The following is a 25255-nucleotide window of genomic DNA, read 5'->3' as shown; positions in this document are numbered from 1 at the left end:
ATTGTCGCTCATGTTTGCCGTATAATCAAAGGAACGCGTATAAGCGCGCCGGAGGCGCGAAAAAAGTGCAATTCTCGTGAAGGGCTCTTTGCAAGATTTTAATTTTTTCGGATTTTAATTGCTACAGTGGTCTAATACAAGATGCAAATGAGTTTCCCTCTTGGACTTTTTTTTTACCCTACCAGAATCTCAACATAGATGTGCGGCCCTCAGTGTGTAAAACTATTGGAAAACACAGCATCGCTGGAAATACTGATCGAGAATGCGAAGATAGGGCTCAAGGGGCAAAAAGTTGTTCGGGCGCTGAAGTCATTCAACGAAGTGCGAAAGAGTTGTTTTCGAAGAAAGGCCGAAACTAATTACAAAGACCGCATTGAAGAGTTTCGGAAGGCATACCTGGATCTAGGAATATCGGTCACAAGCAAGTGTCATGCGGTGTTTGCACACATTACCCAATTTCTAGAGGCCCAAAAAAATATTTTCGAAAAAGAGCAAACTGGACTGCCCATAGGCGAACGGAAGGTATTCGACAAAGGGCTAGGCATTTGGTCAGAACAAGCCTCAGAATCCGTTCACCATGACTTTAATGCCTTGTGGAAAACGGGCGGATACAAGCGCGATTTAACGCACACGGAGTACGCCAGTAAGCTCTTGCAGTGCGTGGTAACCTACTGCTCCAGACACAGATAAGAGGTTGAAATTATTGTATAATGTGTTACATGATTGTAGTATACATGATTCTTTTAATGTCGGAATAATATCTAAGTCAGTGGAGAATGTTTAGTGGAGAATGTTTAATAAAAGTTAAATATCAATTAATTATGATCCTTTTCTTCGTATTCATCATTTGGATGGGCTTTTTTATCAAATTTTGTGGATTCAGTCAGGGGCGAATTGTCTTTAATGGTGAAATTGAGCCGGAGGCGCGCATTTTTTTCATTTCCGGAAAAGGGCTCTTTACAAGATTTTAATTTTTTCGGATTTTAATTGCTACAGTGGTCTAATACAAGATGCAAATGAGTTTCCCTCTTGGACTTTTTTTTTTACCCTACCAGAATCTCAACATAGATGTGCCATATTAACTGTTTCCCTTCTGCAAATTTAAGCATTAGAAAAACTAAATAAAGGTGTTTCAACTTGGTAAAAAATATTTCCTTTAGGCCTACTTAGTGTAAATGGGTATATGTAATTGTAAAATGAGTAAAAGTCACCATTCTGCTCGGACCAGTAACGTCTTATGTAAACAATGCACACGCATTATTTATTAAGTCAATGATTGACGCCTCGTGATGGGACGTCACATTCTGAAAGCAGTCATGTTTTACAGAGATATTAGTCTTCACAATACCTCAATACCTGTTAAACAGTTTGGTATCCTGGATGAACGAGACGAATTATGAACGACGAATAAATCTATTGGCACATTGCGCAATTGAAAGTAGAGAAATAAACCAAACACACGTGATCTGCCAAGTGTCATTTTTATTGGATATCGCCAATCGGATGAGAAATATAGCATTGTTGATCAGGAAAAGTAGACACCAGGCAGTGGATTTTAGACTTTATACCGAAAATGGTGTCTAATAATTCGTTACCACACCCTTACTTCCCAAGGGACATTTCCTTGCCACACTATGTTCCAAATGACAAGGATGTGACCGTTTTATTGGGAGGATTCTTTGCTGTTGTGTTTGCTTTCATTGCGGGCGTTTGGATTTACAGCGGTCGGTCGACAAAACCAAAATTTTCGTTATTTGAAAGAATGATATTATGTTGGTTTGTTATGTGTGGCATCATTCATACTTTTTTAGAGGGATACTTTAGTATTTTTCATGCTACAATTGCAGGCGAAATGACATTTTTAGCACAAATTTGTAAGTAATTGCAGTATCACCCTTAATAATGGGGTTGCTTCCCTTTGCCCCTTTTCACAGATATATTGCCATGGCCGCGGACCTAATAAAAAGAAAGGTTAACATTTATAAATATTTATAAATATTATAAGGTCCGTGGCATTTACTTAATAGAAATAAAATCTGTTCCTATTAATGGAAATAAAATCTAGGATTGTCATGTAAAATAAGACAATTAGATAAACATTAAAAATTATTTAAATGAATAGGCTACAGGTCAATAATTAAACATGCATTTTTGTACATAACATTGTACTGTACATAGTGTATAGTAGCCCATTTTTGAGGTTGGCTACCGGTATGAAAAATGAAGACCATTTTTGGTTCTCAACTGCTTTGGGATATAAAAACGTGATTCATCATCTGATTATAGCATTTGCCTTTAAATCAAATGATTAAAAGATTGGATTTCCCCCAAATATGAATTCAACTTCAACAAGCAGAACAATACTTTTAAATCCTGGTTACTGCCATTAATCTTGATGGTTATTTTAACTAGTATAAATATCTGGTTATTAATTAAAAAAAAATTTCAAATAATTTCTTCATTTATTTTAACAGGGAAAGAGTACAGTAAGAGTGACAGTCGTTACCTTACGTAAGTTATCTTTTATTTATTATAAATTCATTAACATGACAAGATCAAAATCATCTCTAGAAAATCAGAATACAGACATTTAAATGGGTAAGAACACTGGATATAAAGATAAAATGAATAATCGAGACTAAGTCTTGTTTGTCCAGTAACATAGCTACGATAATTATAAACAATGTACATCTTCAGACAGTGATAACTTGGCACAGAATAAAGTAATTTGAATAAAATTTTCAATATATTTATTTTTCATTATCTATTTTTGAACTATTATAGCAAAAACAGCCAGTTTTTTTTATCTAAATCTTACATAATGCATCTTTAATGAGATGTCTGTCTGAAAATTATGACAGATGGGGGGACTGACAAGGAACAGTATCTAGTCGTTCTGATGGAATATAAAAACAAGGTTCCATGTTCACATTGGCGTGCACGAAAGAACTCATGACTTTTGAAATTCATAATAAGAGTAGGCTGTAGTTCTGCTGGCCGGGCAAAATTTCCCTCATAGTGCAACTGTATGGCATATTCCTGTCTTCATTAGCCCAGTCGTTGCAGAAAAGTAGGATATTAAGCCCCATTTCATTTCTTTTCTTGTTCATTTTAACATAATTTGAGACAGCAAGATTAGTCCTTTCTAATCTACTGTATATTAAAGGAGGCAAGTCGCTAACTCAGTATCATCCATGGTCTTCGAAAGTGCAAACACAACTTATTGGTCAGTTTAAATCAACATTGATGTTATCTTACCGTGAAAAGGTGGACTTCTGATATCCAATACAGTTATTTAAAACAAAATGAAAATTTTAAAATTGGCACGCAAGAATGATTTCAAGCACTATTTGTAATTAAGCGACTCGGTGAACAAGGCTAACCATCCCACCTTCGGCAAATCGAAATAGGGAGAATAGAATACTACCGGTGTAGACTAGAATAACCAGATGCCAAAGACTGCCATGAAATTTAGACATAACTGATTAGAAATTACAGTAAAAACAGAAACGATTGATGTAAATCAGTTTATACATTCATATTATATTATTATATGTGTTGTGACCCATTGGTGTCAATTTCTAGCTGCCAGAGAGAGAATAGAGATTTAGCGCCTTTAATTTTACTTTGCATTTTTTATCGGTTTCCTTTATTATTTGAATTGGCTAAATGATAGGGATATGTTGTCATCATTTACATAACCAGCTTAATATCGAACATCCAAACTGCAGAACAAATCAGATTATTCTTACTAGTAGTGATATTAATTTGATCTTTTTTTCTTTTAAGGTCTGACACATTTGTTTTATGTATGGAGAGTATTACAGCTGCTGTAGATGGACCCCTTTCATTTTTAGCTCTTGCTGCTTTTCTATGGAATAGTTCATACAGATACATCATACAACTGGCCCTTTCTATATGTCAGTTATATGGAGATGTTTTATATTTCATGACAGAAATTAAAGAAGATTTTCCACATGGCGACCATAGAAATCCGATGTATTTCTGGTTTTATTTTGTATTTATGAATATGTTATGGATCATCATACCTCTCATATTGATCGTCCAGGCCACTATGAAACTGGCTCAAACTCAGTCTTCTGCAGATCGTAGTCTTAAACAAACTAAAAGTGAGAAGAAAAGACGTTGAAATAGAGAACTTTTGTAATCTATTAACAATTTATTAAATATAGAATGTATGGTTTGGTAAAATGTTGTATATGTAAGCTAAAAGAGAAATGAGAAAATCAAAATCTGTCAAATGTAAATGTTGTTTCAAGTATTTTGACCAAATTTAATAAATATAGATTCTGGATTAAACCCACTTTAGTGTTGTCAGTTTTGTTACTTAAAGGACAATATTGGTGTCAGCCATTATTACATATGTGACAGAACTGGTTAAACAGATTCCAAATATAATTTTAACACAGGTAGATGTGTAACAAACACTTGATGAAAATGGAATTGACGCCAAACATGAGTTATCCTTCTATATAACTGACTGAAGTAAGGAGCGATAACAGATAATTCCGCTGAAGATGAAAAGCTGTTATATGAGACAGTTAAAGGTTATCTGACCATTCAAAAATAGAATTGGCTGTCACCCCCAAGATGAACAACAAGTAAAAATTCACTGTACTTTCAAAATGGCTTATACACACATATAACACCGATAATATAAATGGCTCAAGTTTATCATCTAATGAGTAAGACTACAAGATGTTACAAACTACAGCCAAATTTGCTTGTTGTTTTTTATAAGTTAGATAGTAATCTGATGCTTTTTATTTATATGAAATATTTTATTAACAAGAAACAGTCAATGTCCAATACAAATTGATCAATAATAATAACAATACTTGTTACAGTAACATGATTTATAAATTATGATAATGATAAACAACCTGATTCAAATGTACATGTAATATGATAAGAGCAGTTTATTATATTTTATTAATTTGTCTTTAATTCAACTTAAACCATATATATACACATATAAATAATTACTGTTCCCGAAGGATAAGCGGCTCAAGTAGTCTGCACAGCAAGACCATACACTAACTATTGTACTAACTAAAGGCCTGATTTAAAACCTATTACATCAACCTAATTGTTTTTAAACAAAATAATTTATAGGGCTTAAAAATGTTAAGTATACATGTGGATCAATTATAAATACTAGTAGTAATAAAAGCATAACAAAAAATTCTATTAATTACAAATAAATGACAATACTTTCTACTGGAGTTGAGCTATTTTACTGATAAAACAAGCCAACAATGAGGCTGATTTCCCCCTTGCCACAATCCCAAAATAACTAGATAGTACATATTAATTGCACATTTATCTTTTTGAAAAGTATCCAGCAATCAAACTGATTATCTATACTTAATCTAAGCAGAAAATGTTTACGATCGAATTCAGTCAAGGTTTTAGAGTACCTGGTAGTGAAACTCTACACTAAGTTTCATCACTCTCCATAAGTCAGAATCAAAGTTATCTTGTCCCAAAGCATCCGTCAAAGAAATTGTCTAGCTTTAGCGGCAAATGTTAATCATTTAACCCAGTCAAGACATTCACCTAATGAACATTCCGCCAAGATGAAATTCTACCTCAATTAAAAGCAAACTTGTTCTGTGCCAAAGGCTTGACCAATCAAATTGCTTATCGCTACTTAGACGAAGCAGAAAATTCTCATCATCGCACTTAGACAAGGTATTGATATAATAAATCTTTATTGTGAGTTGTATAGTTGTATCACTCTCACCCAATTAGATCCAAAAATATCGTGTTCCAAATTCTCAACCAATCAAATTGCTTATCTCTGCTTAGCCTTAGTGGAAAATGCACATAATCAAACATTGTCAAGGCAATTATGTAATAGACACCTACACCAAGTTTGAACATTCTACCTCAATTAGGAGAGTTATTGTGTTCCAAAGTCTCGACCAATCAGATTGAAGTCTCTCTTTAGCCTAAACAGAAAATGCTCATCACCGAACTTAGTTAAAGTACTGATGCAATGAAACAATACACAAAGTTTCACCACTCTCACTTAGTCAGAATCAAAGTTATCGAGCTCCAAGGTCTCTTCTAATCAAATTGCTTATCTCTGCCTAGCCTAAACAGAAAATGCTCATCTTCGAACTCCATCAAGGCATTCACTTTATAAACACCTACACCAAGTATGAACATCCTACTCCAATTAGGAGAGTTAATGAGTCCCAAAAAGTATGATGGACAAACAGATGGACCGACAGACAGACCCATTTCAATAGTCCCCTGTGTTCTTCGAAAGGCAATAATTTTAATTACACTATGATAACCATAGATCTCCCATGTTGATAGTTATTATATTGAGGAAGAATGTCTGCTCTCAAATGTTAGTTAGCTCTTGTACAACTCTTCCCAGAGCAATGCTTTTTAGGCACTTAATTTAACGCTGTCAGATTTTGGAATGTTAATTAAATTTCATTAATGTTAATGATTACATTTCTAAAAGCTTATCTATACATACCTGATAGTTTTTTTTTTAGAAATTAAAAACAATTAATGCTTTGCTGGCATTTGGGGTAGAATTCCAAACATTTTTTTTTTATGCATAGCCACAATAGTTTTTTTCTATCCCATCCAATATCGGCCTGATAATTTGACATCAGCAGGGATGAGGTCCCATTTACATGCCAGTGGTTTATAAATTGCTAAACTTGGCATAAAAACTAAACACATGAAATCCCTGATTGAATATATGAAATATTTTTCTTCAATGATTTAATCAACAATTTTACAATAAATGAATTGAATACCATTTCAGAAGCTTTGTAAATCAAATTATGGAGATTGTGTGTAAACTGCAAGGCGCTTATATTTTTATAGGCAGAGTCAACCAATGGGTATATCAAAAATCACATTTTATATTTCCAATATTTTAATTTTTTATATATTTTATCATGAAAAAAGAAATTGGTTTCTGCTCCCTGTAAATTTTAGACATACTATTCACATAATGTTCATGCATTTCATCACTGATATGAATTGTAGTTCATACATCATCACACAAGTTTCATTTGCAAAGCTAAAGAAAACATGGCAGTATGAATGATATAAAGTAGATAGTCGAAAGTCAATAATCAATCCATGCCTTTTGTAGCTGTTGAAAATGCTGTGTTAACATTTTAAACAAATCTGACCATGTTTTAGCTATTTTTTAGTTCATTTTGGGGTTGTTGTTTTTTTTTTTAAAAATCTTATGAAGCTGAACTTATCTTTCATGCCCTTCAGTCTAATTGTATTGCTAATATGATATATAAAAACTTTAATCAAACTCACATTATATTTCTTTATGTACATATCCACAATATACATATTGTTATGTATATATTACATTCTATATTAAAAGTATACATACAATAAATAAAATTAAAAACAATTTATATATTATAATGTTTATAATGATAAAAATGATCAATAAACATATTTTAACACAATGATGATAATTTTATTATATTTCTTTTTATATAAAATGGTACAAACTGTTTTTCTTACTACATTTATATCAAAAATATTTACAAACAACAACGTGAAAGTTACACATCCTTTTCAAATTTTACTACATAAACGTACCCTATTGTGTAAAATGATTATCGTAGACCTTGTTGATTTGGGTAAAAATTAAAAGTGTTGGCTTATTTAAATATTATGTCTTCATGTTTTGCAAAATTGGTATCTGTCTACTGGGCAAGCCAATGTTGAGATATAACTGATTTTGTTTTCAAGAATCAACATTTTAAGCCAAAAATGAGTAAAATCAATAGATAAACTAACCAGAATCAACATTTTAAGCCAAAAATTAGTAAAATCAATAGATAAACTAACCAACTTCCGCTTGTATTTCAAAACCATAATTTAATTGTATAGTACTTGTCAAACCAAACTCCCACTTAAAAGCAACAAAATTACAAATTTATTATGAAAAGTAGAGGTTAACATACTTAAAAACAATTAAATTATAGAATTTCCTGGGCTTGCCGTGAGATGTGAGTAACTACTTGCGAAACACTTTTGCGTGCAAATTTTAACATAATATAAATATAATGGAATATATCATAATAATATATTCCATTAAAAGTCGTCTGTCTAAACATTGTGCTCACTTTGCATAAAATCATTTATATTTAAAAAATTCTGTCAGCTTCAAGGTTACTGAAATGCCTAGAAAATTGAAAGAGTAGCAAAATTTGTGAAGTTGGGGACCAGATCTATCTCAACATGGGGATTTAATCATGAAGATACAATTATTCTTTCTGAGAGTTAATACAAATCATACGCACTAATGAAGTATAATGATCTGAATAAATAATGGCTGTTTTTTAGGTTTCAAAAAAGATTTGAAACTCACATAACATTTTAATTTTCATTTGCATTACAAAAATGGCTACCAATAATCAAACCAGACTAGATTTTGGATTTTCCAAATCATCCCCAACTTTTCATGCATTAAATCTTCAACTCTCTTATTATTAATTTCCAATTAACTCACTGGTAATAAATAAGTTCAGCAGAATTCAAACTACATGCACTGTACAAAAAATGTAAACATTACTAATCTGTTTTCAATATTTTCTATATGTGCAAGATAACAAGATTCTGAAGAAAAAAAATCTCTGTACATGGAAGGTTTCAAACAAAAGGCACACAATTGCAGATCCTTCCAATCTGCTCCTAAGGAATACATGTCAATGAGAATACAATAATGTTATGAATTACAGTTTCCATCCCTCCAAAAAATTGGTATTTATTATCTTATTCCATATATATGTACAAAGAGCTCTTTTCAAAAGGTGAAAAATGCAGTGCCAGGGGCCTGTTTCACGAAATTTTAACGAAGATAAAATCCAAATTTTAGTAATTTGATTGGATAATATTAGAAAGATTTTAGTGCTTAGCCAATCAAAATTGAAGTATCTACTAAAATTTGCATTTTATCTTTAGTTAAGATGTCGAGAAACCGGGCCCTGATTTTTTTGGGAAAATACTACAGGGAGGGCCGTACTGTATGCATACAGAATAATTTTTTTAAGTTTATTATTATTGAAGTTCAAATGACATATATTTTAATTAATTTTAACTGAACTAGTATAATGCTATGTTAAAACAGATTTTACTGATAAAAATAAAACAAGAAGAACTAAGCTAATTGAGATACTAAAAGTATTTCCTCTACAATTATCGTCTTTCTGAAAAAAAAATAAAGAAAAATGTCTTAATTGAATGAACAATGAGTTTATTAATTAAGATTTGAAAGGTTATCTTGCTGGAGTACATAGAAAAAGATGGATGAGGGTTCACTGCATACCAGGCAGTAGCAAAGTTAAATGTTTTGCTAAAGAGTGTTTCAATCCTTGAAACCAAATCTATTTGAAATTAGATATTGTGCTCTTGTTATGCAATTTAAAATATTAGAATTCTTTCTTCAATATAATATTTGAAATTAAATATTATGTAAAACTGTGTTTCAAACATATCTAATAGTCAACAGCCAATGTTAAGGGGGGAGTAGAATTTGATACTTCAACATTTCCTCAGCCCAAGATTTGATTATATTCCAGGTGAGCTTTTCATCAAATCTTAAAATTAAAATATTTTAAGAATGGTCCAGGTGAAAATCTAAGCTGAAATTAAATGTTTTAATCTAAAACTCTTGGCCAATCACAAGAAAGTATCATTGAAATATTGAAGAACATTTTAATTTTTTACCTCTAATTCAGAATCGTAGCACTTGGGATATTTTGGTGGCTGCTGTAAGTTCCACAACCTTTTACACATTGCAGTTTCATTATGTAAACATAGTTAAGGATGATATTTTGCATGAAGAATGTATTATGTATTAACAAAATTTAAATCTCAACTGATGCAAACTTAAAGATGCCATATTCATGAACTTAACACATCAAAACTTGAGATACATTCAGCAGAAAAGACCATGTTGTTGTACAGTGGATTTCCATAATGGCAGGTTTTGGGGACTATTTATTTACATTCATTAAATTGGAAAGAATTCACAGCCCAGCTAACCCAGGAAGCCGCAGTGGCTCAATAATCTGGAGATTCTATGTTCTATCCCGATATTGGCCGAGAAAGCTGCTTGGGATTTCCTGGCGTGGTTTCCTCTTGTCGGAATGTGGTTGTACAGATAATCGTATGGTGAGAAAAACTAATAGTCCTGTGTAGGTCTACACATTGACATGCACATAATAGAACCCTTGACAGCTAGAAATCAACATGAGAGTAAGTCTAAGTACTACCAGATATAGTATAGTTTATAGGTAGCTCCAGGGGCATACACATCCATTTTGTTTGAGGTGGGGGTGTTTAATAGCAAAAATGAGAATGACTGATGCACAGCCCCCTAATATGAGTGAGCAAGCCACGATTCGAACACTGCAGGTGCAAGCTTCTCAGAGGGGACAGCTAGGGGGCATGCTCCCCTCGAGAATTTTTTTAATCTAGAGTCCCTGAAATGCCATTTCCCGGACTTTGGGAGAAGTTTTTTGCAGACTTCTGATATTCAGAAAACACTTATAACCTGAGTAATATTCAGTAAAATTTATTGACAAGAAATAGTATGCAGTACACAATCATTGCACCCTTTTGAACATCTGTAAAAGATTGGTCATCTTATTTAATGGACTGATATGTGACACTACTCAACAATATAATATATTGCACATTTGTTAACACACACAAGAAAGAGAAACTCTTTGAATTAAATTTACTATTTCTCCAAAACAAATTGTCAGATTTTTACTGTATGTAGGCCTACTATAAGCTTCCTAGAGATAAACTGAACTGTAATTTTCTGGTCGTACTTAGACTTGGAGTTCAATGTTTATAAAAGGATATAAACTATTTTTTGTGGTTCTATGGAAAATTCTTCTTCTTCTCCACAGCTGCAATTAGCAGCTGCTATTATCATAATTAGATTGGTATCATTAATCCATCGTACCATGTATGACCTATGACATTCATATTGTAAAAAAAAATAGAAAACATATTTATTAGATATATTTAGTCACCAGTCACGAATGATATAACAGATGAAATTATAATCATATTTTTTTAGCAATGAAAAACACACTCTTTTTTGCACCCTTTTATCCATTCACAAATAAAAGATGGGTTGCTAGACAATGAAACAAATGTCCACAGCAGCTAAGTCATACAAGCGGTCCATAAAGTATCTCATATTGTGTTCCCTTCAGTAAAGATTCCACATAATCAAAGGCAACAACTCTAGAAGTATGATCAAGATTTGTTATAATGTTCTAAATGTATTCTTTGCACTAATCAAAACAATGAATGTAACTTTAATATATATCAGATGATGTCATATAAGATGGCCATATATATATCAATTTTTGTAATAATTTTTGGACAAATACAGATTTTGCCAAGACTTTATGGTCTAAAAGTCTATATTTGCCTTTTTGTTTGGAATGTTGGGCATTAATATTCTTGCCATTTTGCTCAACCAATATTTCCCAAGATGTATGAAAGGCATTCAGGAATTGGTCAAAATCGGGTGCTCAATGTAGCACATACCTTGGGATTCAGGAATATTAAAACTACGAACGAAGGGTAATCGATTAACATTAAAATATAGCTACTAGACTTTATGAATTGAAATATGATATCACTAGTAGAATCTATGTGTTAGGGTGTACGTAGAAAGAAACAAAAGAGTATTTGCATTTTTGTTTTCAAATTGAAAGAGCACATAAAATAAACACATACAAGTGATATGTACATGAAGCCAGTTTCATTATATACACCAATTCCACATTAATCTAATTGCAAGTAACTTATGTGAGATACTCAAAAACATTTTTCAATTTTCTTATCACAGTGATATCAGAGGAGATGGTGGTGTGACATCACATGCACTACGACTTGACAGTATCTGATATACATGAACATTTGATGGTTTACTTAACATGCTGAATTATTCCAAGCTTTAAAAGTTAAAAAAAAGTGAATTAAATATGTTACAGGAATTCACACCACCGAGTTACTTTCAAAAACTTGTGTCCCTTTTGCTTTGATAGGTGTTCTGATATGCAAATTATCTTAATATATGTCGCGTGACAGAGGTGACTGAACCCAATTACAGCTTTCCTAAACTTGATTACCCAATCACAATCTTAATCCCCTGAAGTTCAGGTGGTAATTAATTTATTAATATTGTTGAAATCATCAGAATGTATTCCCATAAACAGTTACAATAAACTGTATGGTGTAATATACAAGTGTAAAGTTGTAAACATAAAAATGACAAGAGATTATAGCATTACACATTTGGTCTATATTAAGAAACTTTTGAGTGTTTTAGATAATTGACAAAACTGGTTTTGCGTGGTCAGGCTATATTGGCTATTTTGAGTGAATATATTTTAATGAATTATAAATGGATTTAGATGAATTGTGTGTTTGATGCATAAAAACACAAGATCTTCAAGCACATTCCATATACATGTGATTACTTTATGTGCTCTTTAAAATGTGAGAGGAGTTACACATAGAAATATAGTTTTGCTCAGATTTTTTCTGTCATTATAACTAGAAGATGATATCATTCCAAACTTAAACTTATTTTTAAAGAAAGACAGCCTTATTAGTTTTTTTTTTAAACAATCAACTTCATCTCGAGCTGCTGGTCTGAGGCATTGACACAAATAAAAATATTAATTAAATCTAAATTAAAATAAGAATTGGATTAAAATCCATAATCATAACAATGAATTATTGTACATATACCATTAACAGTGAGTAACTAATTACAGTTTGACAGCTAATTTCATTTTACACAAGATTTAATTTCAATCTATAAGCCATTTAAAGGATGCACGTCTTTTCGGGTCATTTGAAGTAAACAAAAAATGTCTAGTACTGTGGGGGAAACTAAGACATTTATGATTAAATTCTGTGCACACAGAAACAAATAAATAATCAAGACTAAAACTGTAATTTCGATCATCTACGGAATATCTCACTATCATGCAAAGAAAATAATCAGTAAATAAAATATGAAAAAAGTTGTCCAACATTGAAATGAATGTGAGACGTGATCGGACACATGCTTTTCAACTTTTTAAAATTACTTATCCATGATTAAACAAGTTCTTCGACAATTCCTTTTTTCAGTATTTGTACAACTGTAAATATTTACAAATCACAAAACTAAGATATTTGGTTTCCCATATTTTCCAGTGTATAAGGCGCATGCATGTGTACGAGTTTAATATCAATTTGATGTATAAGACGCACCCTTATCCGCACCTTCACTGTTTCAGCTAGGCAAATCCCACATTGATTAATTAACATGGATTTTAGCAAATTATTAACATAGTCACAATTAGGTGATCTGATTTCACAATTAGGATAATCGCCTTAGACAATCAAGAAAGATGACTTATCAATTAATAATGGCTTTGTCATCCTCTCCACCCCGCAAAATTGGCTTTTATACATTTAATCTGTATACATAATCATGTGCACAACTTAACCAAACAAAATAGGGCAGAATCGGTACCAGTATTGAAATCTTTTTTTTTTAACTGTTTTCATTAATGATGACACTTTGGTGTCAGAAATGGCTAAAAAAAGTTGAATAAGATGAAGGAATGTTAATCTTTCTTGTTTTACTATTGTAAAGTGCATCAACTTATCTAATTTAGCTTTTAAACTTATGATTGTTGAAAAATGGCAATCGTTCTTCAATATCAAGTTAATTAAATACTGTAACCAAGTCCTTGTGTTTTATACTGGGCAGTTACATTCAGATAAACTTCTTAATACAGTGAATCCCTTTACCTAAATTAAAGTGCAATCTTAAGATCCTAAATTTATAATTTTCTCAACCTACCCTGAGTATTCTCCACATTTTCCACAGCCTGTTATAGAATCCACAATTCCTTTTCGTTTCCTGTTCTGAAGCGTTTTAAGATTAAGTGCATATGTTGTCACCATTTTGTCACAAGCCTCGTAACCAATGACAGATCTATGAATTATTCTCTCTCCCGTCATCATGTCTATTAAATATCCTGACGTCCAGTAATCCCTACTGAACCAATTATACACATTAAACTGGGTAATAAACCTGAAAAAATTGAAATATGCTGAAGTTGCTGATATTGTCTATACGTACATATATCGATTTATATTTTCTAATTCCTACATTCTCTTACATCAAACTTAGTTCATATTTTTCAGATACCCCTACCTGTAGAACAACAGTTATTTGGTATGGTTGGAAAGTTAATTTTATGGACAATATATATATAGAGAGAGAGAGAAAGAGAGAGAGAGAGAGAGAGAGAAATGGGGTTTAACGTCCACTCCGCACAACTAGGTCACTTCAGGACTAACACATGGTTGAACTTTATTTCAATAATTCGCTTGCATGTAGGGGTCTTTAGCAGTGGGAGGAAACCAGAGCACCAGGAGAAAACCCACGAGGTTGGACAGGCGACCCTACTCCTTGTCACATACAACCGAGGAATCAAAACCACACCAGTTGACTCAATGACAGACCTTATGATACAGCGGGCACGTGCTAACCATTCAGCCATCCACCCCCTATCGACAATATAAAACCAGTAACCGGTTCTTGAGTGATTTTCAAAATGGGATATAATATTCATTTCTAGTGGTTTCCATTGCAACTGTTAAAAATCATAGATATCGACTGTATGCTTTAAATGTAACTATTTAAAGATTAGGAAGTACTAGATAAGCTTTATTTGTGTTTTTATAAAGCAGACCCCGTGATTTAAATAAAAGTCTTTAACTTACAAAAATACTTCAGCTAAAAACCATGTAATGCTATTAAATACTGTTTTTAAAGGCTGAAAATAAAATAGGATTGTTATCATAGTAGTGGAAGTTGTCAGACATGAGGCAGGGTATTCTTTAAAGATGCAAAGTGATAGAGCTTATATTATAGGGAGTTCCAGGATAAAATACAAGTCTCCATAATCATCTTCAGAGATATAAATTCTACTAAACCATAACTGACTGGTCTGAAATGCCATAGTTAATAAAATAGTACATTTCTAAAGTTGTTGTCACAACTTCAGACTCGTTAACATTAGACTTGTTTTAGGGTTTTATTATTTGATATATACCACAATCTAGAGGCAAATATAAGCCTCTGCTAACAACGCAAGTGCACCAGAGCTGTTTTTTAATCACTTTAGAAATTGTAATTTGAGTTTGATCATTTACGGAAATAAGCTCAACCTTTTTTAGAACCCATTTCTGGCTTATACAGAACAAGTATATTTAAAACCTTTAAAACCGTTCAATTTAAAATGAAAGCATTTACATTATCATGAAAAATGAATGGATTTCTTACATTTATAATATAAGATGCTGAACTACCACCTTCACTACTATATATTTTACATACACCCTGATAATCTTTAAATGTTATTCTGAAATAATATATATATAGATATTAAATCACACATCTTTCATGTAAATTCATTTCAAGAAAGAGAGAGAAATGGGGTTTATCGTCTACTCAACACAAACCAGGTCATTTCAGGACTAACATATGGTTCAATTTTATTTAAATGATTCGCTTGCGCGTGGGGGTCTTTAGCATTGGGAGGAAACCAGAGGACCTGGAGAAAACCCACGAGGTTGGACAGGCGACCCTACTCCTTGTCATGTATAACTGGGGAATCGTAACCACACCAATTTATTCAATGACAGACCTTATGATACAACTCGCACACACTAACCATTCAGCCATCCATCCCCCCTCATTTCAAGAAACATACATGAACACAAGTAAACAATGTCAAAGAGAACACTGTTTCTTGAATAGTACAATTTACTGCTGATCAGTTTGGATTAATAGATGGAAAATATTAGGCTTCTAACAGGGTGGTAATTTTGTAAAGATTACATATGTTTAGCAATGGTCAGCAGGTCTAAATGTATCTTATTCACTATGGTCTGATGTGTACAAATTAGATCTCTACCAGGACGGTAATTTCGTATGGATTACAATTTTTTTGCAATGGTCTGCTGGTCAAAAAAATCTTATTTAGTACGGTCTCATGTACAATGCTAGAAAAAAGTAATTTGCCTGTTTTTATCAAATTCAAAATCTGAATTTTTTTTTTTTTTTTTTTTTACATGCACCCCATGTAAAAAGATAATGACAAAATGAACTTTAAAATCCAAGGAATCTTCTCAGACCATGCTGAGACGTTTCAAACTTTATTGATTATGTACAGCTTTAATTTATATAGTAAGCTTACTCTTCATAAATATTTTCTTCTATCAAAACTTTCATTAATGCTCCATCAACTGCGCCTAAAAATTCACCAGTCTGTCAAAAACAAAAAAAAACAAAAAATTATTTTGTTATTTTATTTGAAATATCTGCTTAACAGTTAGTTGTTCAATAGAACAATATTTTGATCTTTCTGAAAAGTACTAAGTGTAATTTTCTATTTCTTGTTTCTAGTGCTGTGTCATTGGGAAATTTGCCAGGAAATATGTTTAATATGCTCATTGTATAAATTGATCCATAATTTTGGGTTCCATCCAAACAACTAGAGAAAATGACTAAAAGCTCAATGTTTCACATAGTTATTATAAACAAAAACTAGGATAAATAGAAACAAATGCTGCTACAATTAAAGATACATTATTCAAGAGCTAAATTTATCTATTGCAGGTCTTTCTTTAGGCCTTAAATATTATATAAATTATTAATTAGACATTTATTAACATGACAAGACCATAATCAACTCTCAATGCTATCGGATGCTCAAGATTTTAACTAGATTAGAACTGGTGGCCATTTAATGATTTAATTTAAAAATGGAAAAGTGAGGCTAAGGCTCGAATATACAATACCATGGTTATGATAATAAACAAACAATGCACACGTCTTGTCAAAACTACGAACAGTGATTTTGCATTATCTACTTTTGAACTATTATAGCAATAATGGCCAGCTCTTTATCTAAATCTTATAGAATGTATCTTTAACATTGATTTATTTTACTTACTGCATTATTATTTGATGTCATTATATAGGCATTATTGTCTACCAAATAACAGTTCAGATACTGCAAAATAAATTTTCAACACACAGATATATAAACTGTTCGGCAATCATTTCAAAACAGCTCAATATTTTTAACTGAAACTTACAGATACCATAAAAAGGGTAAAGGGACACTCTGAAAATTTCTCCTTTGCCATAGTATTAGAGTTAGATACTGATACACTGATCAATGGAAAAAGACCCACATGCTTTTTAATTTACAGAACATTGATGGGACTAGCGGGCTTCTAATATTTGATTAAGAATGTTGGAATTGAATAATTATTACAAATATTTCTTACATCAGAATGAGCACAAGTGAAATTACAGTCTTTCCCTGTGCATTGTTCTGTGATATTTTTAAAAAGTTGGAAGAAATTACTAAATCGCATCTGAAATCCCACAGCAGCTGCAACTACTTCATCTTCCTTTCCTCTATTAACGATTTCTGCAGTTGACATGGTAACGGCAGCTTTATCAAAACTTCTTAAACCATCTGAAAATTAAATAGAAGCAAGCATCAGATGCAAATGATATTGTTTGTGATACCGCGATTTTTGCATGATGTGGTCATTTTGGAACTAACATGTTAATTCTTTATTTCAATAATTTGTGTGTACACAGGGCTCTTTAGTAGTCATCTGACAAAGTTTCCAACAATAGTTTGTCATGTAAAAGTCTAATTTCATGTGAAGCAGATCAATATAAAGTAATATGGAAAGTTCAAAATGTCTGATTCTATTCTTCTGGTCCATCCGGGCTCATGAAGATGGGAATACAACATGCAGTGTGCTGAGAGGTAATTTTTGCCCGGAGAGTAGACCTATGGGCTACCCTTATTTCGAATTCCATCTCTCAAGTGTTGTTTTACATGCCCACCACCAATGTGTGCAATAGAATATAACAATGTGCTTGATAACGATAAGAGGATACTTGTCAAAACATCATGCTTTTAGAATAAACCAGAGATTGTTTCCCATAAAAATTGTGTTCTGTTAGTGTGTTTCCCAATCGCTAAATGCCACTTAAAGATTATCATTTACCAAAGCTTTGGAGATCTTCACTTTTCATGATCTATCTATACAGTTATATTCCGGATGTTCAAATTAAAGAATGCTACTCCATTACTGAGTTGTCATTGGTTTAAGGTTCCATACAAGTCAAACACTATATACATTGGTTTTCAAATAGTTTATAAGATGTTCATGCAAAATACTTGGACTTGCAATAATTGGTTTATTATAGAGTTATTTCCCATATGATTTTACATACAACTAATTTCATATATTTTCTTGCTGTATGGTTAATGCCTCTTCAAATGGTCATATCAAATGTAACTTCAATTGAAATCATGTTAAATCTTTTTTACAGACTAACCTTTATTGTATAAAGAAAAAACATAATTGTATCCAGCTTGCCAGCCTAATACAGCTCTCTGATAATATAAATTATTTATAGTCTCTGAGTTTACACCTAGAAAATCTCTGTAATATACAATAAAATCATAGTTGGTTGTCTCATGGACAATAAAAGGTCCATGGTTGTGTTAATGATGGGTAATTTAGACTGTACTGATAGTTTTTTGTCTCGTTATTTCATAGACTGGACAGACGGAGTATAAATTCAATACTAGACAAAATTTTCCAAAATAATTGACACACTTATAATGACATGATCTACTGATTTAAGCCGATGAAAAGATACTATTTTTGTTAGCAATGACTCCTCTTAACCACAGAGGCTTTCCTTCTATTAGTAAAACAAAATCAGAAAAACAACATTATTTTGTCTAATTCTGGATGAAACTCCCACTACTGTGGAAACGGTACAGTAGTGTGGTATAATAATAATATAAATGGAAGGGAAATAAAGAGAAACAAACTATGAATAGGTAATATACACTCTACAATCAAATATATATCAACATAATTTACAAATGTTTATATATTTGATAGCAAAATGAGGAGTATGCGATTTTTTTTATCACACAATATTATTCTAAAATGAAAAGAAAACAAATTAAAATAAAAGCAAGTCACCACGAATAATTTACCATGATATTTAGAAATACATACAAGTCTCTAAAGTTAAGAATCACATTATCTTTGAATGCAAGCGAACATAAAAGTTGTTGATAAAATAACTAAAGACAATTGTAAAGATCAAAATTACAGGAATTAATAATTGATGGAGGCACCACAGAATTCAATAACTCATGACTAAAGGAGTTTCATTTGAGAACATTACCTACCAGAAAGACAGAAAATTTTTGAGAAATAGGCAGTGTGGAATGTGGAAAAACAGACTTACGGATTTGTCAGTTCATCAGCTATTACACCAAATCTTGTTAAACCTGAACTGGTTCCAACAAATACTAACTCCACACCATATCTAAAATAAAATAAATACATTTATTTCCAAAGCTGTTTTGGTTGAAAAAAAACCCCCAACCTATTTTAGAAACGTAATTTTTGGTTTCAAAGGGCAGTCTTTAGAACAACCTCTTCAAAATTGGCTTTGAGGGTGCTAAAGGAGCAATTGGAGTGAACATTTTCATTAACAAGTTGGTGTGAACATTTTCATTAATGAGTGGAAATACAACAGATGCTCAACAGAAACTGATAGATTTTAGGGGGTATATTTTTATTAAGTCAATATGTACAGATGAAGCAGCCATTGTATCAGCCTTTTCTACAATATGCAGCCTATAGGAATAACAGGAAATTTGAAAAACTTGACTCTAAAACATTTTATTTCACCGGTTTTAAAGATCAGTGTGGATATAATTATACTGATCTTTTTTCTTTTAAATAGAAGTCAGAGAGACAAATGGGGTTTAACATCCACTAGACAAACTAACATTTGGTTCAATTTTATTTAAATAATTTAATTGAGTGTAGATGTTCGTTAGCAATGCCAGAGAACCGGAGAGCCCTGAAAAAACCCATAAGGTACAAGCTTTGGACTTGAAACCATGCCACTTGGTCTAAACAATATTTTATTTCTTAGTGAATCACAGATATATTTAACATACAATATATGGATACAATAACAAGCATTGCTGCTTATGTAAAATCGCTTCCATGCCACTTGAATCAATGAATGCATTAGACCACTCGACCCCTATCCCCACCCCTTCCTCCTTTAAATAGAGGTATTAGTTTTGTATGCATAACAAAGTATTTTACATTCTTGAAATTCTTACTTTAAATGAATGTTCTTAAAACATTTCAGTTTTCTTGCTGCATTTTTTATTGCATAACATTCTGATTCATATTCACGTCTGCAAAAATAGAAAAAAATTCAATGAAAACAACTATAACTTAAATAGGCATTATCATTCATAGTAAGAAAATAAAAATAATAATTCTTTTCATATAATAATAACTATAGTTTCATCTGATTAACAACAGCTGTTTACCTAGAGTAAAGCTATTAAGATTGATGTAAACATTGAAAACCACAAAAAAAATGTGTTTGAATCTCTGATCGTCTTTACCACAGCAATGAAAATGAAATAAAATGGGGTTTAATGTCCTACTTTTCAGCACTTGCTTGACTAATGAAGACAGGCATACGCCCTACAGTGTTCCTATAAGGGAAATTTTGCCCAAGAGTGGCACTACGATCTACTCTTAGTTCGAACTCCAACCATCAAGGGTTCTTTTTTTACGTACACTACATGCCAATATTTATTAGTCACATCCGAATGACAGACACATTTCTTTGTCAGGCACTGTGTGCCTGCCCCACTGACAAGGGAAACCATGTCCGAGAGGAACTTTCTTGACCAACACCGGGAATGCATGAACCCAAGATTTCTTTATCACTGAGTCACTTATCCACTTATCACAGCAATGGAATGGAATATTCATCTCTTCGTTTCCACAGCATACAAACAACAATTAATAAAGTCAGTTGTCATTAGAATTCCAATGGTAAACAGTTTTGATTTTGAATAATTTGCTTGCCAGTTAACAATTTCAACCAATCCCCCAAAATTAAATTAGGATCTACGTGAATATTACAAAAACTATTAAAATATATACTGGGAAATACAATCTCAATAAAAATTGTTTCTAATATGAAAATGCAAAAAACTTCCTTACTTCACTGAATAATATGAATAAGCTCTAGCTTTTTCTTCTATTGACAATTCCCCATTCCAAATCTTCTCATAGTTTTGCGTAGTTTTAGCATCTAGTACTAAGTGAACAATTTCATCTGTGTCACCTGAAACACACCAGAGAATGAGATGAGTACAATACTGATCATCAATAGAGTAGTAGTGGCAGATCTAGGAGGAAGGGTGTGCTAGGGGTCTGGGCACCTCCCAAATAACAATATAAAATATTAATCTATTATTCTGTTTTTTTAACATGTAAATTTGAGCTGGTTGATGGCTGGGTTGATGTAGCTGATGAAAATGAATGTTAATTTCAGTTCCAGATATACATAACAAATAACCATTGACAAACCGATGTTTCACATCCCATACCAAATATCCTGTGTCCGCCACTGGTTATAATAAGATCCTTAGTTAGACATTATACTGAAAGGTGTCACCATAACATTAATGGGAACTATGCAGAAACATGTATTATACTGAAACTCACCTTAAAGTAGCTAAGTCTTTAAATCAATATCATCCAAATTCTTCGACATTGAAAACACGACTTAATGGCCAATTAAAATCAACATTGATGTTGTGATCTTACCGGAAAAAGATGGACTTCTGATATCCAATATTTAAGACAAATTAAACACTTTACCATTAGTACATGAATCGTGTACCATAATGGGTTTCAGCGCCATTTGTAACAAGGATGGTGACCCCATATTCTTATCTGGGGAGCATGCGTAATAAATACTATCGGTATAGACTGGAATAACCTGACGCTAGAAGTTGCCATTCGATTGACACTTCTGCCGTATTTCGCCGAACATAAATGATTTGAAATTACAGTAAAAACGGAACCAATTGAATGTAAATTAGTTTATATACATTCATATTACATCATTATATGTTTTGCGATCCATTTGTGTCAATTTCTAGGTCCCAAATATTAGCGATTTAGCTCCTTTAAAATAAACTGTGCTATATATTGAAGCTCCTGCATAGTGGATTCTGGATGCTGTAAAGCAAGAATTCCAAACAAATGGAATTCCAAATCACTTGGGATACAATTATATCCAAATTATTATTATTTTCATGAACCCAAAGAATTAAAAATGGCATTATAAATAATATAAAGCACAAATGGTCTATTTGAATATGGTTTGCATAGTTTTAGTTTATATTCAAGAATGCCGTCCCTTCAAAGAACTGACACAACCACTTATATATATTGAAGTTGATGAATAATTGTAAAAAACAATATGTTTACTTACAAACCAAAGAATTATACTGTCCTTGACCAACATAGTCTATAATAAAATTCTTATTTACTGCTTCTAAACCTCCATTAAGATTTTTACAATGAATCCTTTAAAAATAGAATGCACAATTATAGTTTAAAATAAGAAATTTGCACTGATTACAAGAGTGTTCATCCCGGCATGTCACTTCTCTTGATAGCAGTTGCCCCATTTCGAGTTGATTTCATAATTTTCAAAAACTTATCAGTGTTTTATCAAAGCTAAAGTAGAGACCCTGCAAAACTAAAATGCTTCCCATTTAATATATAAAAATATGTTGAGAATCCCTCTTCCAAAGGAAAGGACTTCATTATATTAATCATAGCAGTAAAAGACAATTTGACTGGCAACAAAACATACGTCCACGTAAATAACATTTATTTATATTTCGCTGTTTGGTTAGTAATAATATCATGGACCATACAAAGATATTTGTATCTAAAATTGACCAAACAATATTCAGTGCGAGATGTTAAGCAACGTACACAATAAATGAAAATGAAAAACATTAATAAATACATACCATGACGCTACATGTACTGATGGACTCCTTAAATATTCATGATCTAAAGACAAACAAAAACAAAAACATAAGAAGAGACCCAATTGGTCATAAAGTATATTGGAGGGCTGTAACCGTGTCTAGAATATGAATGCCTACCAATTAAAATCCTTGATTATTACATTGTTCTTCAATATAGTATAATTGACTATTGATTTACAAAAAGTTGAATTTGATATAAGTAATTAGATCTTTTACATTTAAATATAGATTTATAAAAAACTAAAATAACCCACCTGAAGGTACTATTGGGTCTCGAGGCTTTAACATATACTCTCCATACCCTTTTGGTACAACAAAAGCTAAACTATCAAACAAAAGAATATGCCAATACAATAAAACCAATCTCATTAAATTAAAAAAAAAAAAGATTTGTTTGGTTTAGTTTTTTTTTACTTTTTCACTAAATTATAATCTAACAATTAGTGATTGTTTAGTGTATAAGTGTTGTTTATATCATCCAACCATACACTGAATGATTACATCGCTAAACCAACACAACTCAATTATATAAACACTTTCGCTGTAATGTTCCATCAAACGATTCCCTGTATACCAAGATATGAACTCCCATTTCAAAGTCAAATGTCAATGCAGTACAACATCAAAAATAAAACAAGATGTGACTGATATCTGATTATTGTGAGATGTCAATAAATTTAAACCTTGAAGCATATAAATATTTTAGCACAAGAAAACATAATATCATTTACTATAAATAATTTAATGCAGTCAAATATTTTGTATATTAGGCATTAGATCTAAGCTGTACTTGATGGGTGTCTACTTAGTATAACCACCTAGGTATTAAAACTATGCATATACACTCGTATATATAGGATTTACATGTGATATAAGCATAATTAAAACCGGTTTGCTAATTCTCAGCCATGAACCGTGTCAGAACCTCTATCCTGGATCTCCAACTTGAGAAAACAAGGCTAGAAAATCCTGAGAAACTTATTCAGGCAAAACACCACAATCCATCCTGGGACATCCTGCTTAGTGAGCCAGCGCAATTCTCACTGAGCCACTGTGGCTGTCTCTGTACTGCATATTGAAATGAAATGAAATGGGGTTTAACATCCTACTGTTCTGCCCCGACTGTGCTAATGAAGACGGGCATACGTTATATAGTGTTTTATGTGGGAAATTTTGCCCGGACAGTGGCACTATGGCCTAGTCTTATTGAATTCCAACTGTCGAGGGATCTTTTACGTGCACACCAGTGTATAAAGGACACGTTTGTTTATCGTCCCATATGAACGGCTATATGTTGTCCCTTGCTAGGCCCTATGTCCTGCACAACTGACAAGGGGGAACCATAACAGAAAATCCTGATGAACTTTCTCAGCCAATGCAGGGATTGAACATGTGACCTACAGGTTAGCGAGACAACATCCTACATGCTGAGCCACTATGGCTTTCTTGGTAATTCATAAAGGCAAACATTTATTACATGAAATTCAATAGTCATTTAATAGAGAGGATAATTTCACTGATTCGCAAAAATTACCAAAATATACTCACCTAAATGTATCTAATATAGAATTATAATAATAATGATTAACTCTAGTGTCAGCCCTTTTCTACAAAAAATATAAGATTGAATTATTTTAAAATTTGGGCAGTCAAACTTTATAAGGCTTTATTGTTGTTCAAATCTTACAAATCAATTCACAAAATAACTGGTTAATATGATATTACTCATGATCAAAAGGCTGTTTGAAATATGTGTGATAGCATGTTAAAAATAAACTTGACCGAAGCTAAAAATGAGAAAATATTTACTAAAAATCTGTTAATGGAAACAAAAAAAGGTCAAGAGGAACATAACTAACAAATCATTCAACAAGCAAATTGACTCTCTTCTGAAGTTTTATAAGATGGATTGATGAATGGTTGGACCAAACCAATTAGTCCTTTTCCAAAGATTTTTTAGGATCTAAGGTTATCAACAAACTTTTGAGGCAGGGAAAAATAAACTTTCAGTATTGTTCATCTGCCTGCAGTGGTCAAGTTCTAGAGTTATATTTGTCTATACAAGGGGTATGATATAATCTTACCATTTTATCCACATAAGCTGTAACATTCATAGCTACACTTCCTGTTGAAGGATCTCTCATGGCATTACGAAGCTAAAACAATTT

General features: G+C 32.1%; 2 protein-coding genes across 3 annotated transcripts in view; one reads left to right on the top strand and one right to left on the bottom strand.

The window, feature by feature from the left end:
- Window positions 1-1475: 1475 nt before the first annotated feature.
- On the top strand, window positions 1476-4324 carry LOC126827192 (3-beta-hydroxysteroid-Delta(8),Delta(7)-isomerase). The gene is made up of 3 exons (XM_050556429.2): window positions 1476-1874; window positions 2475-2511; window positions 3790-4324. Exons 1-3 carry the CDS (start codon window positions 1574-1576, stop codon window positions 4148-4150), a joined length of 699 nt encoding a protein of 232 aa, XP_050412386.1. The 5' UTR covers window positions 1476-1573; the 3' UTR covers window positions 4151-4324.
- A 2125-nt stretch (window positions 4325-6449) lies between these two features.
- The window catches only part of LOC126827191 (voltage-dependent calcium channel subunit alpha-2/delta-3), a 109575-nt gene continuing 90769 nt past the window's right edge, over window positions 6450-25255 (bottom strand). Inside the window, exons 18-35 of one of the 2 annotated variants that reach the window (XM_056102287.1) lie at window positions 25172-25243; window positions 24636-24694; window positions 23342-23412; window positions 23067-23109; window positions 22517-22611; window positions 21235-21358; window positions 20331-20408; window positions 19436-19516; window positions 18503-18609; window positions 17428-17621; window positions 17088-17147; window positions 16329-16399; window positions 15413-15491; window positions 14851-14903; window positions 13922-14155; window positions 10903-11015; window positions 9757-9839; window positions 6450-9236 (exon numbers count right to left, since the gene is read on the bottom strand). In XM_056102287.1, coding sequence (XP_055958262.1) covers window positions 9144-9236; window positions 9757-9839; window positions 10903-11015; window positions 13922-14155; window positions 14851-14903; window positions 15413-15491; window positions 16329-16399; window positions 17088-17147; window positions 17428-17621; window positions 18503-18609; window positions 19436-19516; window positions 20331-20408; window positions 21235-21358; window positions 22517-22611; window positions 23067-23109; window positions 23342-23412; window positions 24636-24694; window positions 25172-25243 — 1710 coding nt within the window. In that variant the 3' untranslated portion in view covers window positions 6450-9143. Of the gene's footprint in view, window positions 9237-9756; window positions 9840-10902; window positions 11016-13921; window positions 14156-14850; window positions 14904-15412; window positions 15492-16328; window positions 16400-17087; window positions 17148-17427; window positions 17622-18502; window positions 18610-19435; window positions 19517-20330; window positions 20409-21234; window positions 21417-22516; window positions 22612-23066; window positions 23110-23341; window positions 23413-24635; window positions 24695-25171; window positions 25244-25255 lie in introns of those variants that run through there. The other variant, XM_056102288.1, reaches the window with a different exon arrangement.

The sequence above is a fragment of the Patella vulgata genome, chromosome 7 (genome assembly GCF_932274485.2).
Source record: "Patella vulgata chromosome 7, xgPatVulg1.2, whole genome shotgun sequence".
Classification (NCBI taxonomy): Eukaryota; Metazoa; Mollusca; class Gastropoda; family Patellidae; genus Patella; species Patella vulgata.
This window is presented reverse-complemented; position numbering and strand designations above follow the sequence as displayed.